Source organism: Myodes glareolus, chromosome 1 (genome assembly GCF_982192425.1).
Source record: "Myodes glareolus chromosome 1, mMyoGla1.1, whole genome shotgun sequence".
NCBI classification, from domain to species: domain Eukaryota; kingdom Metazoa; phylum Chordata; class Mammalia; order Rodentia; family Cricetidae; genus Myodes; species Myodes glareolus.
In genome coordinates, this window is record NC_142026.1 from 26,604,830 (window position 1) to 26,620,167 (window position 15,338).

The 15,338-nt window shown below is 45.7% G+C and overlaps 1 protein-coding gene across 1 annotated transcript in view; it reads right to left on the reverse strand.

Moving 5' to 3' along the window:
- Positions 1-15,338, reverse strand: part of Dner (delta/notch like EGF repeat containing) — a 297,016-nt gene that overhangs the window by 175,330 nt on the left and 106,348 nt on the right. The window contains exons 2-4 of the mRNA XM_048459360.3: positions 9,177-9,503; positions 7,385-7,479; positions 4,990-5,156 (exon numbers count right to left, since the gene is read on the reverse strand). Of these exons, the coding sequence (XP_048315317.3) occupies positions 4,990-5,156; positions 7,385-7,479; positions 9,177-9,503 (589 nt within the window). The remainder of the gene's footprint in view (positions 1-4,989; positions 5,157-7,384; positions 7,480-9,176; positions 9,504-15,338) is intronic.

Sequence of the window (15,338 nt, forward strand, 5' to 3'; positions counted from 1 at the left end):
AACGAAAAAAGCATTGAATGCACAGCTGTATTATAAGTATGAAGTTTCTGCAATGATGACCAAAGATCTACCTTGTTCCCGTAAGATGAAAAACTGTTTGAAGAGATTGGTGGTTACAGATAGAACCCTGTTGTTACTCCAGATGGGGAGCTGGCCATGTGACAACTCAGAGGAGATGAGGCCGGGCTGCCTGCTACCTTTACAGAGACAAACACAGGTCTGAAAGGTGTGTTCGGAGTCCAGTGGTTAAGACTGCTTGCTGTTGTTGCTCTCAGTGTCTGTGCTACTGGTCTTACATCAGTCAAAATGGCTAAGACCAAAACCACTGATGACAGCTCATGCTGGAGATGATGTGGAAAAAGGGGAGCACTCCTCCATTGCTGGTAGGAATGCAAACTTGTACAACCATTCTGGAAATCAGTATGGCAGTTTCTCTGAAAATTGGGAATTAACCTACCTCAGGATCAAGCAATACCACTCTTGGGCATTTACCCAAAGGATGCTTAATCATACCACAAGAACATTTGTTCAACTACGTTCATAGTAGCATTATTTGTAATAGCCAGAACCTAGAAACAACCTAGATTCCCCTCCACTGAAAAATGAATAAAGAAAATGTGGTATATTTACTCAATGGAGTACTACTCCGCAGTAAAAAATAATAGCATCTTTAAATTTGCATTCAAATGGGTGGAACTAGAAAAAAACATCCTGAGTGAGGTAACCTAGACCCAGAAAGGTGAACATGGCATGTACTCACTCATAAGTGGATACTAGCTGTAAAGCAAAGCATAACAAGCCTATAGTCCACAACCATAGAGAAGCTAAGTAACTAGGTGAACTCTAAGAAAAACATATATAGATCCACCTGGAAAGGGGACATAGACAAGATTGCCTGATAAAATTGGGATCATGGGAGTGGGTGGAGAAGGGAAGAGGAAGAGGAGGAAAGAAGGGGAGGTGAGAGAAGAACTTGGGGGAATGGGATAGTTGAGATGGAGGAAGGACAGAGATAAGAGCAAGGAAAGATATTTTAAGGGAGCCATTATGGGGCTAGCAAGAAACCTGGCACTAGATAAATTTCCAGGAATTCACAAGGATGACCCCAGCTAAGACCCCCCAAGCAATAGAGAAGAGGGTGCCCAAACTGACCTTGCCCTGTAGTCAGATTGATGAATATCTTTTTCTTTCAAGACAATTCATGACATTTTTATTGAGCCTTTTAGTTTATAATGAGGTAAAAGGAAACTCAGTTCTTCTTTTTAATGAATATTTTGATGCATATCTTAAATGTCACCATAGAACCTTCATCCAGCAACTGATGGAAACAGAGGCAGAGACCTATTGCAGAGCATTGGGCTGAGCTCCAAAGTCCAGTTGAAGAGTGGGAGGAGTGAGAATTAAGCAAAGAGGTCAAGACCATGATGGGGACACCCACTGAAACAGTTTACCTGAGCTAATGGGAGCTCACCGACTCCAGCCAGACAGGAAAGGAACCAGCATAGGACCAAACTAGACCCTCTGAATGTGCATAACAGTTGTATGGCTGGGGCAGACTGTGGGGCCACTGGCAGTGGCACCAAGATTTATCCTTACTGTTTGTACTGTCTTTTTGGGAACCCATTCTCTTTGGATGGCTTCCTTGCTCAGCCTATATATAGTAGGGAGGGCCTTGGGACATTCCCAAAGCAATGTGCCTTACCATCTCTGAGGAGTGGATAGGGGGTGGGAAGGAAGGTAGAGGGAATGGGAGGAGGGGAGGGAGAGGGAACTGAAATTTGTAAGTAAAATGAAAAAAAGATAGTTTGTTCTCTTTTTAAAAAAATAAAATAAAATAAAAAAGAGTACTTGCTATTTTCCCAGAGGACTCAGGATACAGGTCAGGTGGCTCACAACTATCTATAACTCTAGCTCCAGGGAATCCAAAGCCCTCTACTGGTCACTTTGGGCATCAGCACACATATGGCATAATACACAAACACAGGCACATGCACACGTAAACTTTTTAATTATTCTTTTAAAAAGAGAACATTGCTAAAGAGACCCATATTAGAAAACTGTGGTCTCTAATTGGGCAACCAAGTAAAACACAGACAAGTTTAAAAGATAATCGGACTCCCATATGTCCAAAGTGTGAAGGCCCAAAAATTTGAGCCTATTTCTACCTTAACCAAAGGTCAGAGAGTTGAAACTTACCTCTATTCCTTCAAGGTTATTGTCAGTTTCTACCTCAACAAAGGTTCCACTTAGATTTAGATCAGAGAGTTCTGCTCTTTCAAAGTTTTTGTAAATAGGTGTGGCTAATATCCAAACCTTGTATTTTGGAAACAGAAAAGTCGATGTTTCTACCCCTCAAAAAAATGTAAGGATCTACTAAGTTCCTACTCCCTTAAGGAGAAAACTTTGGATTTCACCAAGAGCATGGTTTGCCTACAGAATGTTCTGGTCTAGGGTGTAAGCGTTACTTGTCTTGTTCTAACAACAAAATGTTTACCTAAGAATGTAGCCCACAACCTTTAGCTGTTCATTTCCTTGTATCATGAAAATGCATTTTTGTGGTTTTATTATAAATCTTATTCCTACTTTTTGGGGTCAGGGGTGTTTTAAGAAATTGGAAATTAAATGCGGGTGAAATTTCAGCATTCACTGGAACTCCCTCCCTTACTATCCTAAGTTTTCTGGATACTTTCATTCGCATCTTTGTTCTCTTTACTAATTTTCTGGTCCCTATGCCCCTACCCCAGTAAGTGGTACTTTTGTTGAAACTGGTCTCTGACACCAAAGGGACAAAATGGTGTATGGAGAAAATGTTACCCAAAACTCGTATTTCTTCATGAGACCCTAAAGCAGGGGTTCTCAATCTATGGGGTCACGATCCCTTTGGGGGACTTATATCAGATAGCTTGCATATCAGGAATTTTTATTACAGTTTATAACAGTAGCAAAATTACAGTTACAAAGTAGCAATGAAATAATTTTACGGTTGGGGGGTCACTACAACATTGAGGAACTGTAAGGGTTGCAGCATTAGGAAGGTTGAGAATCAATGACTTAAAGTATAATCTGAAGGAAAGTGTCCCTTAGTTATTAACTTATGAAGTTAATTTATTATATTATCCCTTTTGCATTTGAATGAGAAATACTTTCTATGAATCTTTTATTGGCAGCATGAACTCAAATCATATACAAGTTCATAAAATTTCTCCCCTTTCCAAAGATTAAGTCCATAGTAACACTAGTGAGTCCCTCAGTACTAAGCCCTACCCACACTTCCAATATCAGTCTCCACCCATAGTAATGCTGCAAAGTGACAAGAAATGTCAACTAATATTTTAAATGCATATCTTCTCATAATATCAATGGCATTTTAAAGTGTGGAGACGCTTCATGGGCTTTCTTGAAATGCTACATAGCTCTCTGTCACAGAAGAGCAACCATTCCCCTGAAGGGGAGACCTTAAGGTCAGTATACAAGAAAGTGATTTAGGTCAGTGAGATGGCTCCATGGGTAAAGTCACGTGCTACCGAGTCTTGACAACCTGAGTTGGATCCTGGGACCCACAGGATGGAAGGGGAGAATCCACTTCTCCGGGGTCTCCTCCAACTTCTACACATGTCATGCCTGCCTCCGATCAATCACACACGCCAATAAATATTAGAAACATGAAATTCCTTATCACGATACACCAACTATACTTCCTTTTAGATAGAATGCTACAACAGATCCAGAATTAACTACCAGTTCCTCTGAATGTGCTGGGAAATAAAATTCAGATTTGTATCTCTGCAAGTACTTCCGCACCCAAGTTGTGTTTATCTAGGACCATCTTGATGGTGAAAGCTTGGTCTGAAATGCGATGCCTGTCTTTTTTTTTTCTAGCCATTTCTATTCCTCAAAGTGTCTCTGGACCTTGTCTTCTCCCAAAGAAAGCCCTGCTCCTCATATCTGGGTTGGCAGGGCTTGAAAAAGGATGTTCTCATGAGAGGAAAGTGACTCAAATGGAACCGCCACCGGGCATCACTAAATGAAGCTGCACATTTTGTCTTAGCCTTTGACCTTCGTTACAGTGTCTGCTTCGAACTCATGTCTTGGAGAATAAACCTCAACACATACTTCACATTCACTGTATAAAAGCGTATATCTCAGAAAAAAAATTTTAAAAATCACCCTGAAATAATCACTAGCATTTGTAACACTGCACTTTCATAAACCTCTCCAACCCCTTCGCCCCAGGGGAGGACTGTTGGGTCCGAGAAGGTACTAACAGCAGGACAAGAGGCTTGTGCGTACTGGACTCTGATGAGTGAGTTCTCAACCTGAACTTTTGTTTCCACACCAAAATTACAAAATGGAATAACCTGTTAGGAAGTCCCCAGTGTCTTCAGTCAGTGACATTAAAAGGCTAGAGTCACAAGTTCCAACTCCAGAGAGAGTATCCTCTGGTGACAGATGGAGCCACCTGGCACTGTATGGTCAGAACACTGACCCAGGGGAAAGTTGTCCTGGGGAGGAGCAAGAAAGTGTCTGGGCAAGGCCGGAGGAAGGCTGATGATGTCTGTTTAGAACCAGACCATTTGATCTGCAGGGCAGAGGAATGTTAAAACAACTTCCCAGCTATATGGTGGTTTGGAGACAGCGAAAATGACAGAGTAGATGGGTTCAACAAATCAGAAGTAATGCATGGGAGAACAAGGCTTGAGGGAGGGAGAATACCCCCAAAAAGCAGACACACACTCTTACTTCTGAGTCAGTACTCAGAGTACAGCTCCTGGATTCCAGCACCCATGCTCCCTCCACATAAAGTCACACTGGAAATGTTAGAAGGATGTTCTGATGATAATTCAAACCGTTCTTGAAGCGGAAGACATGCAGCAGCTGTCTAGAACTCACCCCATATCCTCCAGGCAGAATTCCTATGCACCATCTCCAAACACTAAACCAGGGATGGGCTGAGGCAGATGTGGGGTAGAGAGGGCTTCCATAACTCACCAATGAAGTGATTTGGTCCCAAAGCCAGCATCTCTTCCAGCAGGACAAGGCCCCCTGGAGCCTGGAGGGGTGTCACGCTACGTCCGTCTATGAGGGAGCACTGTTGGAAGCCCGTGGCTGTGACCTTCCACAGCAAGATCAGTGAAGCGGTGGCATCCTGCCGAATTCTGAAAACAAGAGTCACATCAATGCAAAGTCACCCTTGGTAAAATTCATCCTAGGACTGATTCATCAGCTCCAAGATGAGGATACAGATGGACTGTACCTCCACACAAAGGGACAGGAAAAGCAAAGGAGTGGTTGTATAAGCAAGCACCCACCTTGTACACACTGGGGAAACCACGCTTATCGGAAACGACTACTCCCCGCCACTTGCTCAACGTCTACCGTGAAGTGACTAGTGACTCCATCTTTTGCTAGTGATAATGACACTAAAAAGTAGATGGGGTTCTTCTACAGATAAATGTAAACTTCAGAATCCTGCTGAAATTTATCCTAGATGCACACTGCAATCCCACCCATCCTTCCGAGCCATGCTATCATAGTAAGCCGTACGTCATGCCCTTCCATCTTCTCAAGGCTTGCAGGAAAAGCTCCAGAAAAGAATGGAGAATCTAAAGCCAGTGAACCCCTGCCATCTCCCTCTCAGCTTCAGTCCCAGGATCTGCATCCCTGTCACCCAGTGCTCCGGCACCAAAAAGCTACCTACATCTCTTCCCAGGATTTTGCCTGGCCACCAAGCTAAGTGTGCTCCTTCTCCCCATAGGGATTACTTATGCCTCTATCCTATGCATCACCTCTGCTGTGGGACCCCAGGTCCCTTCCTATGATGCCAGCAGCTGCTTGCTCTCCTTATACTTTAGAGGACCTAGATCCTACCTCCCTCGGTCAGCAGACCCCACATAGCTGCTCTCCCAGCACAAGCTCCCCAGTGTGACATAATGCTCAATAACATCTTGGTGAATGACTGGATTCATGAATAAGTGAAACTACGATAATAACAGCCACACTCTAATTTGGGGTGCCCACGGATCATACGCCATTCCCATCTTGCTCCGCCCAGGTCATACTGAGGTTTCTGTCCATTTCTGCCACACCAGAGAGGTCCAGAGGGCATCAGATTTGTTGAGAAGGAAGAAGCGGAAAGCTCCGGATGGGGCGGGAGAGGGGGGCTGCTGAGAAGGAGGTTATGACGGTGACTAATAGGACCAACTCACGAAACAGCTGGAGGACGTCACCCCAAGTAAAACTGCGACGAACTAAGGTGTCTGCCTCAAGCCAGCTCCCAACCTCCAGACTTGCAGCTATGGAAGGTACTGTGAAACCCTTAACGTGGGGTTCCCCCTGCTGGTAGAGCTGGGAGCCACCTCAAACTCCACCTCTGCCTAGGGGGACTTTCCTCTAAGACCTTCTATGTCTGTCTAGGCACCTTTGTCAAGGTGACCTCACTGTTTGGGTTGGTGAAGAAGGTAGAGAGGATCTACCTTCAGTTTAATTGAAATCCTTCCAGTAGACATTGTCAGTGAGCTCACTGTTGGGAACTCCAGGCAGGCAAAGTTGGTCGGGACCCACGGGCGAGGTGGATAGTGAGCCAATACACACAATGGAGAGAGCCAGTGCACAGAACCAGCTGGTCAAAGTTGTATGGCTCTTGCCTTCTAAAGTCCCCTGGGAACTGAGGGGAGAGGAGGCTAGAGTTGGAGGGGCGTCAGTTAGTGGCAGCAAAGAAGGGCAGCTGGTCAGTGTGCCTGAAGCATTCTCAGGATGGCTCCTTTGGACTCCCACCTGTGTGCCCCTGGGCAGATGCCAGCCTCCCTGGGTCCTATGTAAATCACCCGTACACATCAAGTGGCTTCTCAGCCACAGCTGCTTTCCTTTGTCTCTTTTCTGTCTCCCAGGAGACAATGGGCAGTCTGTCACTCAACAATTCAAGTATAGAACCAAACACTTTCCCTATGTCGCTTGTCTTGAAAGAGAAAGTTCTAATACGTAGGGTTTTTTTGGTTTTTGGTTTTGGTTTTTTTTTTTTTTTTGATTCGGAGTAAATTACACAATTGAATCTAATGGTCCATTAAAATTTTGAGAAGCAAAAGTCGTCTGGGAGGTGAGATAACAAACTCCAACACTTTCCTAAGGCTGCTGGGTTTCCTCTGTCAGCTCCGATTTGCTCGATCCCATTTCCCACTGCGCCTGAGCAGCTGACCAGACCCTAACCCTCCCACAATGATCCTCCTTATTCTTGCTTTCTGAGTGGCGTAGGCCAGATTCCTATGTGGGATTCATTCATGACTCCCCCTGGATTGGTCAGTGGCACACCAGATGCATGGTCGACACCTGCCGGCACACTGTGCCTATAGCATTGCTCTTAACGGGTTTGAATCAAGGAGGTTCTTACTTTACAGAGGTGTTCTGCGGCACATCAAAAGACACGAGGCGGCCACCTGCAGAATTATTGGAGCTGGCATTCCCGCAGGCAACATCAGGGACCACCTGGAAGAGAGAAGACCCGTTACCTGGGAGGAGCCACGGTATGTGATAATAACATTAAGTAAAATCTGCAAGCTGTGTCCCGTGTCTCTTCTGCTTTGCTCAGCAATGACACTGTCACCGGGCGGTGAAGGGGACAACTAGACCCCTGGAGACTTGAGGGAAAAGTGGTACCTTTTGACTTTCTGGCACGTAGCTTTGCAGAGAGAGGTCTTCTGGAGGGCAGCAAGCATTCTCAACTGCTGAAGCACCTTTCCAGCCCTTACACCTACATTTTTAAGTCACACTGTTGTGTGTTACCAGTTCACATGGGCGGTCAGACGTGACTGCAGAGATTCCGAGTTGGTCAAAGTGTCGAGAATAAGTACTGTTGGACGCTGGACCAAATAGAAAGCATCTACTTTTCCCCCCTCTGAAAGGCCCAGGGAACAGAAAGAATGTAGAAGTCAGAGGAAGGGGTGAAGGGAATGCTGACCTTCAGGTACAACATGGCTGCGGCACATTTGAACTCATAGGAGCAGCGATTACATATACAAGACCCGCACAGGCTCGGGTCCATCAGCATCCTATCGTGGGCTGGGGAGGGGCTCGTGGGGTCCAGTGCACCTGAAGATCTACACACAATTAAAGACGGAAGGGAGTGGGGGGAGGCATTTTCCTCAGTGGTGTAACCACTGATATGGCACCCATGCTCCTATAAACAAACTCCCAGCAGTCCTCTTGTAGGAACCGTGATGAAACTGACTGGGTCACGTGTAAAAAAAGGCATGCTAGTAGACGGGGGATACTTGGGATGATGAAGGACATTAATTACAGGAGGGACCAAGGGAGAGTAATGGGGGTGAATATGACCAAAATACATTATGTAGATATATGAAAATACCATAACAAACTCATTATTATGTACAATTAGCTATGTTAATGACAACACTTTTAAGTGAATTGCAGGATGTGACGGTGTAAGCCTGCAATCCCAGCACTTGCGAGGTTGAGGATGACCACACAAGTCTAAGGCCAGTCTAGGCCATATGGTGACTTCCAGGCTGGACCGGACTCTGTCCTAAGACCTCTAAAGAGGAGGAGGCGAAAAGATGGTCAAAGCCAGTGACTGGGTAGGACAAGAATGAAATAGTGTCTCTGAGACATGACAGGACCATAACACTCGTGGATTCACGGCAGTTGGGTCAGCAGTGTGTGATCCTGCGACATGGCAGCCTTGTGTGACCCCCACATTGAACTAGCCCCCCAGTTACAAAATTAATGCACAGAATTAACTGAACATAGAGATCATCCCAGGAAATAATTTATTTTTAATTTTTACTGAATCGTTTTTAGCTCACACAAATCATCATATAATCTGGACTTGGGGGTCACGTGCCCACTTGAGCAGTATAGCAAGTTGGAGGTCAGCCTGAGCAACCTTGGCCTTGTCTAAAATAAGGAAGGGCAGTGGGGGTGGGTCAGCGCTAGAGTGGATTGGTGCTGGAGTATTTGCCTGGCATCTGTAAAGTTCTAAGTTCAACCCCCAGTGCTGAAAAAGTCATGTATACAAGTAAAGACGGATGTAAGGTTGCAGATATGATTTGCTCGGTGACAAACTTAAAGGTCTTCTATTTTTATTGCTTACATTAAAACCGCTGGAATTGTTTTGACATTTCTGGTTTCTCCTGTGAAAAACACGTGCCGTACAATATTCTTACCTCTACTTGATCCCATTTCATTTCGACAACTTTCTGCCCTGTTTTTGGCTGCCAGGTTGGCAGTGTCACGGTTGCCTGAGCACGGGGCAGGATTATGTCAGGCTCCTGGGTGGCGGGAACAGGCTGAAGCTGTCTGGGTGCCATGGACTCTGTCCAACCAGAGGCTGGAATACTGGGAAGTGGCTGTTCACAGTTAAGACCTTCATAGCCATCATTGCAAATGCAGAAGTAGCCGTTGCTGCTGCTGCTGCTGCTGCTGCTGCTGCTGCTGCTGCTGCTACAGTTACCATGGTGACAAGGGTTGCTGGCACATGGATCTGTAACAAACTGAAAGGAGACCATAAATGGGTCAGTTATTCCCTCACAAGGAATGTGGTGTTGCTGGTAGGAAATTCGCTCCCTGGCTTATAGCTCTTCTCTCTTAACGCTATTGTTTGTGAGTGCACAATCCTTTGCTTCCCTGGGTCATCTCATCAGGACAGCTCAGCAGGAGAAACATGATAAGGAACAGCCTACCCCAATCCTAAACCCTAAACCACACGGATTTCAGAAACACATCATTGAGTAGAATCTTTTTAGATAAAAATATTTAAAATAAGACCCCTTATAAAGGGCTTTCCCATCAGCTTCCAGTCATGACAAATGTCTTTGTAGATCTAAATTGGAATCTTCTTTATATCCTAAACCTTTGTAAAAATTCTGAATAAGAAATGGTTGCCCAATTTCTGGCTTACCTATATCTCACAACTTCCTACCTGATCTTTGGAGTAGATCTTTAAGATAGTGTTATTCAATTAATGGTTTGCAGGGCTGTCTATTTCTATGATAGTCTCTGCTAGAAGAGAGCATCATGGGAACGTCAACTGAGCTTGGTGGAATTTTTGGTCTCATCACTCTGCAGGTTCATCACAGAGAAACCGGGTCTCAGGAGATGAGAAGTTAGAAGAGGCAGTTCTATGTCTCCCCTTAGTGTCCATGTCGCTCTCTGAGTCCTTCACTGCTGACCTCTGAAGGGCTGCTTGCGGGTACTTGAAAACGCACTATGGAACCTCCTGCTCCTCTGGAGTTGGCACCAGAGTCGGGGCTCTGTCTCTGGGGTGCTCAGTTCCAGCTTACTCCCATGATAAAGGAAAATCCAACCACAGCAGCTACACCCCCAGCTTCTCAGAGCTGATTGCAGAAGAGAATCCGCTACCGAATCAATGGCAGGGAAAGGGGGCTCTCAGTTCTCCTGCTCAAATGAGTTCATACAACAAGCATGGGTGGCCGCAATTCCGCACGGCAAAAATGACTCTCCTTAGGCTAATTCTGCTCATCACACAATTTCCAGCAGACTCCTTCAGGGATGGAAGAGGCTGAGGGACTGAATCAGATGAAGCTCTAAAAATACCACATTGGCGCTGCAATAGCACTCAGTGATTACTGCTCGGAATCTCGAAGAGTTGATGGGTTAGCCTCCGAAGAGAATAGCAATACCGTCAATAATTTTAAATATTTATAATCTATAGGCACAAAGTAAAACCCACACACCATTCCAAGAAGATGTAGCCCTCCCACATCTGGCCCCTTGCCACCTTCAGAGTTTGCCCCCTCCTGCTCTTTATTGTCCCTTCTTTGTGGACTTCAGGTCTCTGGGCCATATGAAACCTCCCAGCTTGGGGCCAAGGCACCTGCTGGTACACTGGCTGTAGTCTCTCTCCCAGGCTCTGCAATGGCTCCCTACTCCGCTATATTCAGTTCTCTCCCTAGGTGAGGACTTCCCTCACTATGAAATCTAAAAGAATCCATTTCCCTCTGTCCCACAAAAATAAAATAAAATAAAATAAAGTGAGCTCCGCGAATGAGGAGCTTTTAAGCGCCCTACTTACCGCTCTATTTCCAGCACATCAAGAGAGACAACGAGGCTTTTTTAAAATGTTGAAAGAAATAAATGTGGATGGATTGATTGATATTTGGACAGAATGTGATTGGGGGTGGGAGCTGCATGTTTAGTCACAATGCTGGCTCGCTTCTAGTTTATTTTTAGGAGGGCCCAGTGGAATGAGTGTCACCTCAAGAATTAGTTGACAGGGGGAAGGAAGAATTTAATTAGCCAGAACAAAGGGGACAGTTACAACCGTGTCTCTGAAATCAGCGTTTAAATCATCCGAGGATGACCTCGTCACAAAGGAAAAATTGGATACATGCACCAAAAAAAGAAAAAAGGCAGGACTACATTTAAATCAGAAGGAATCAATGCAGAAATTAATTCCAGACGCTGAAGCTGCCATCAAGCTACTGAATCCGTGTCACTGAGGTGAGTACTGTCCTCTGGGAACAGAGAGACTCTCTGCACCATTGTCACAGCCAACTGCTGAGACCTCTCGCCCTCAGAGGGACCCAGGCTCCTCAAAGAGACATCAGACACTGCTCAGTCAACAGCCTCAAGTTCAAGTTCAGTCAAGAACCTTAAGGTGAATGTGCCCGTCCTTTCTGTGACACATGGCCACTGGGTGTGGTTGATGCCCACCACACCCCCCTCATGGCCACACAGAGCTTCAGAAGAACACCACCGTGGAGCTGCCTCATTCTTACAACCTAGGACCCTGAATCTGTGGCACTGCTGGGATGCAAAAGGGTTGAGGAGAAAAGCCACCACGACCGCCAACAAACACCAGCACAATGCCACACCTGTTGCCCAGCCAAGAATAATCCCTGCAATTCACTTCCAGAGATGTGACATCAAATTATTATGTCCCAAAGTCCCTTTGGATCAAGCAAAGGGCTAGTATTCCATTTCTTCAGACAGCAAAAATTAATAGAAATTAAACTCAGATCACGAATACCACCTCAAATGCCTTGTTTCTGTGTGTCTGTGTCTGTTTACACATGTGGGCTATGTTTGTGCAGGCTCATGTGCACATGTGAGTGTAAGGGCATGTGTGTGAACATGTGTGTAGAGGCCAAAGGTCAATGTCAGGTACCCTCCTCCGTTATTCTTCATTTTCTGCTTTGAGACAAGCTCTTCCACTGATTCCATACGCTTACCAGTTTGGGCTGAACTAGCTGGCCAGAAATCTCCAGTGATCCAGGCATTTGTGGCCTCTCAGAGCTGGGGTCACAGGCTCCAGTCACCTGGTAGGTATAGACTGAGAGGCTGGAATCCAAACAGATTATTTCGCTGGTGTGGCAAGTACTTCTCCCCCTGAGCCATCTCTAGAGCGCTCAAATGCATGCTTAGGAAAAAGGCACAGTAAGGGGATGACTCCGTGGATATTGATTAATGGCTTACTGTGTGCCTGAAACTGCTTTATGTCTAGCAATTGATGCTAAAAGCACAGACAACCATCCGATCTCCCTGCAGAGCTCACTCCTAGTAACCCAGGCAGGTCCCACCTGTCATCCAGTGTGCATGGCCACCTTGTCTCGAAGGTCGGCACATTTGTTCTTTCACAGCCGATGTTTCTTGATGCTAAATGAATGACTAATAGAAGCCAAAGTCTTCACGGACTCTCACCAGCCTATATATCCTGCCTCCAGCTCCTGGGCTTCTTCATCTACCCCTCCCTTCCTCCATCATCTCCAGGGACACTGAGTATGGTTTCTTCAGTTCTCCAGGCATTCCCCTGCCTCCGATCCTTTATAATCGGTTAGCCCTCGACCCAGAAAGTCTTGATTCTGGTGACCGCTCTGAGCTTCCTAGGAGTCTCCATCAGTTACTATCTTCTGATAAGGATGTTCCCAGGCATCCTCATTAATAGTGCAGTCTCCACCCCTTGTCACAGAGCCTCCTCCTCTCCTCTTTTATCTTTCCCAAAACATCTGGCATCTTCTACATACAAAAAAAAAAACAGTTTATTTACTTTCTGTCTTCTATTACAATGTTACCTATGAGGTCAGGTCTTTTCCTGTCTGTTTTGTTCACTTCAATGTCCCCAGTCCCAGTGCTTGGCACCCGGCAGCTGTTGAGAGATTGAGTGAGAGACTCTGAGTGTAAGAATCTGCTTTGAGGTGCACAGTGTGTAAAATGGAGCCTTAAGTAATCCCACGACCATGTTGGTGGAGGGGCTGAATAATACTCTACTATAGTTTTATCTACTATAAAAACAGGGAGTGTATACCATCCTGGAGCCAGGCAGTAAGGTGAGCTAGCGCAGTGTACAGTCACTGCCTGAGAAGGCATGAGTGGAGCAAGGGGGTTTTGTTGGAAAGGATACCACTCTCCACTTAGAGAATCAAACACATCTCTGTCCTCAGAGGCCAGCTGAGGAGTTGGGATGGGAAGGACCATGCAGTACAGAAATGGTCAGAAAGGACGGTCTACACCTTCCAGCTAGGATGGGACCCTGACTCTAACTTCTGGAGTTTGGAGCTATTAGGAGGATGTCAGAGAAAGTCTGGATTCTACTCTCATGGATCGTGACCTTGGGCAAGAGAAGGAAGTGTCCTGGAGAAGGAAGTGTCCTGGAGCTCAGCACCCCCAGGAGGGCAGGAAGAGGGAGGTCTTGCTCCATTCGCTTCCCAGTGCATGTCTGTGCGGCACATTGGAATGGCTTTGACTGCAGCTGTCAGACAGGCAGCCGATCAAGGTCAGGGTCCACCTGTCACAGTACTTTTGGTCTTGAAAAAAAATTCTTCCTTCTTCCTTCAGTAAAGATCTCGACTATATTCTAATGCCGGGTCCCAAGCACTTCCCACTAGAAGAACAGGAGAACAAATCTGTACTTCACTACCAGGCACCTTCAGCCGCTCAACCAAGAAGTCCACATCTTACTACAACACAGGGCCCCATGCCTTGATATTTCTTTATTTCTATATTAGAAACTCTCAATCCACTCAGAAATGATTCCAAGATCTACCTGGGCAGTTGGCATTTTTCAGTTCACCGTCTACACAATTATGCATGCAGATAAATTATGAGATTATGGAACTTCAGGAAGATTGCTGGATTGCAAGGCGAAAATTTAAAAAAACAAGAAATGGGGATGGGAAGATGGCTCAGAGGGTAAAGATACTTGCTGCAGAAGCCTGATGGCGTGAGTTCGGTCCCTGGAACCAACAGTGACCAACAGTGAAGGAATGGAACATCTAATTCCTGAAAGTTGACCTCTACCTCCACACATGTGCTTCCCTCTTACATACACATACACACACACACACACACACACACACACTTGCACTCATATACACACGTACGCCCCTCACTCACATGCACTCATATTACTCAAACATACACACATACAATAGCAATTAATAAATATATACATATATATTTGAGACAGGTTTTCACTACGTAGTCCTGGCTAGCTTAGGATTCACAATGTAGACAAGGCTGGCCTCAAAGGCAAGAACTACTAAACCCAGCTCAAAACACCCATTTTGTTCTGAGAGCTCTTTCTTGATCTAAGCAGTTTGAGATGTAGCCATCATAACGCTAAACAAACCCCTATTTGAAGAAAGGATATTCTAAGCCTCGTAGCAGAATTCTATGGTTAACATAGTACAAAGTCAGGATTCTCATTTTGTTGGGCACTGGTTTGAAAAGTGGGGAACAACAGCATTTCTGAGCCAATAAAAGTCGAGGAGGGCGCAGCACGGTGGGAGGAATACTGGAAGAACATGTTTGTCTCGGAAGGCAACTCAGTAAGCAGGGATATGGCACGTGAGACCCATACCTTAGGCAACTACCCTTGGTCTGCAACGAATAGATGTATTCAAGGGGTCTACCTGAGGAGACCAGGAAGACTTGGAGCCACTGTAGTCATGGGGGAAGAAGTAACAGGACATCTCAAGGACAGATCCATAGATCCATACCAGTGGGTTGTGTAGTCAGCAGAAAGAGGCTCACAGATTAAACATGGTTCAGCACAGAAAGCTATTTAGGAATCTGGGGGCAGCACGAGGCAAGGCCCTGAAGTGGCTGTAAACATAGGCCTGATGGTCAGTAGAAAGAAATGAGTTGGCTCTTCTGCAATCACAAGAACATGAGGTAACTAGGAAGAGTGTGCAGGCTGGGAAGGGTCAGTGAGAGAGGTCGGAGGTCAGGAGAGCATCAGTTTGGAGGAGAAACAGGAGCAAGGGTGGAAGTGAGCATGCACCGGGAGTCCACAGCACTTGCTCACTTGCTCCTAAAAGCATCTCGAAACATGGTCTTCCTTTCTCCATCTGGAGCTCAGGTCAGAA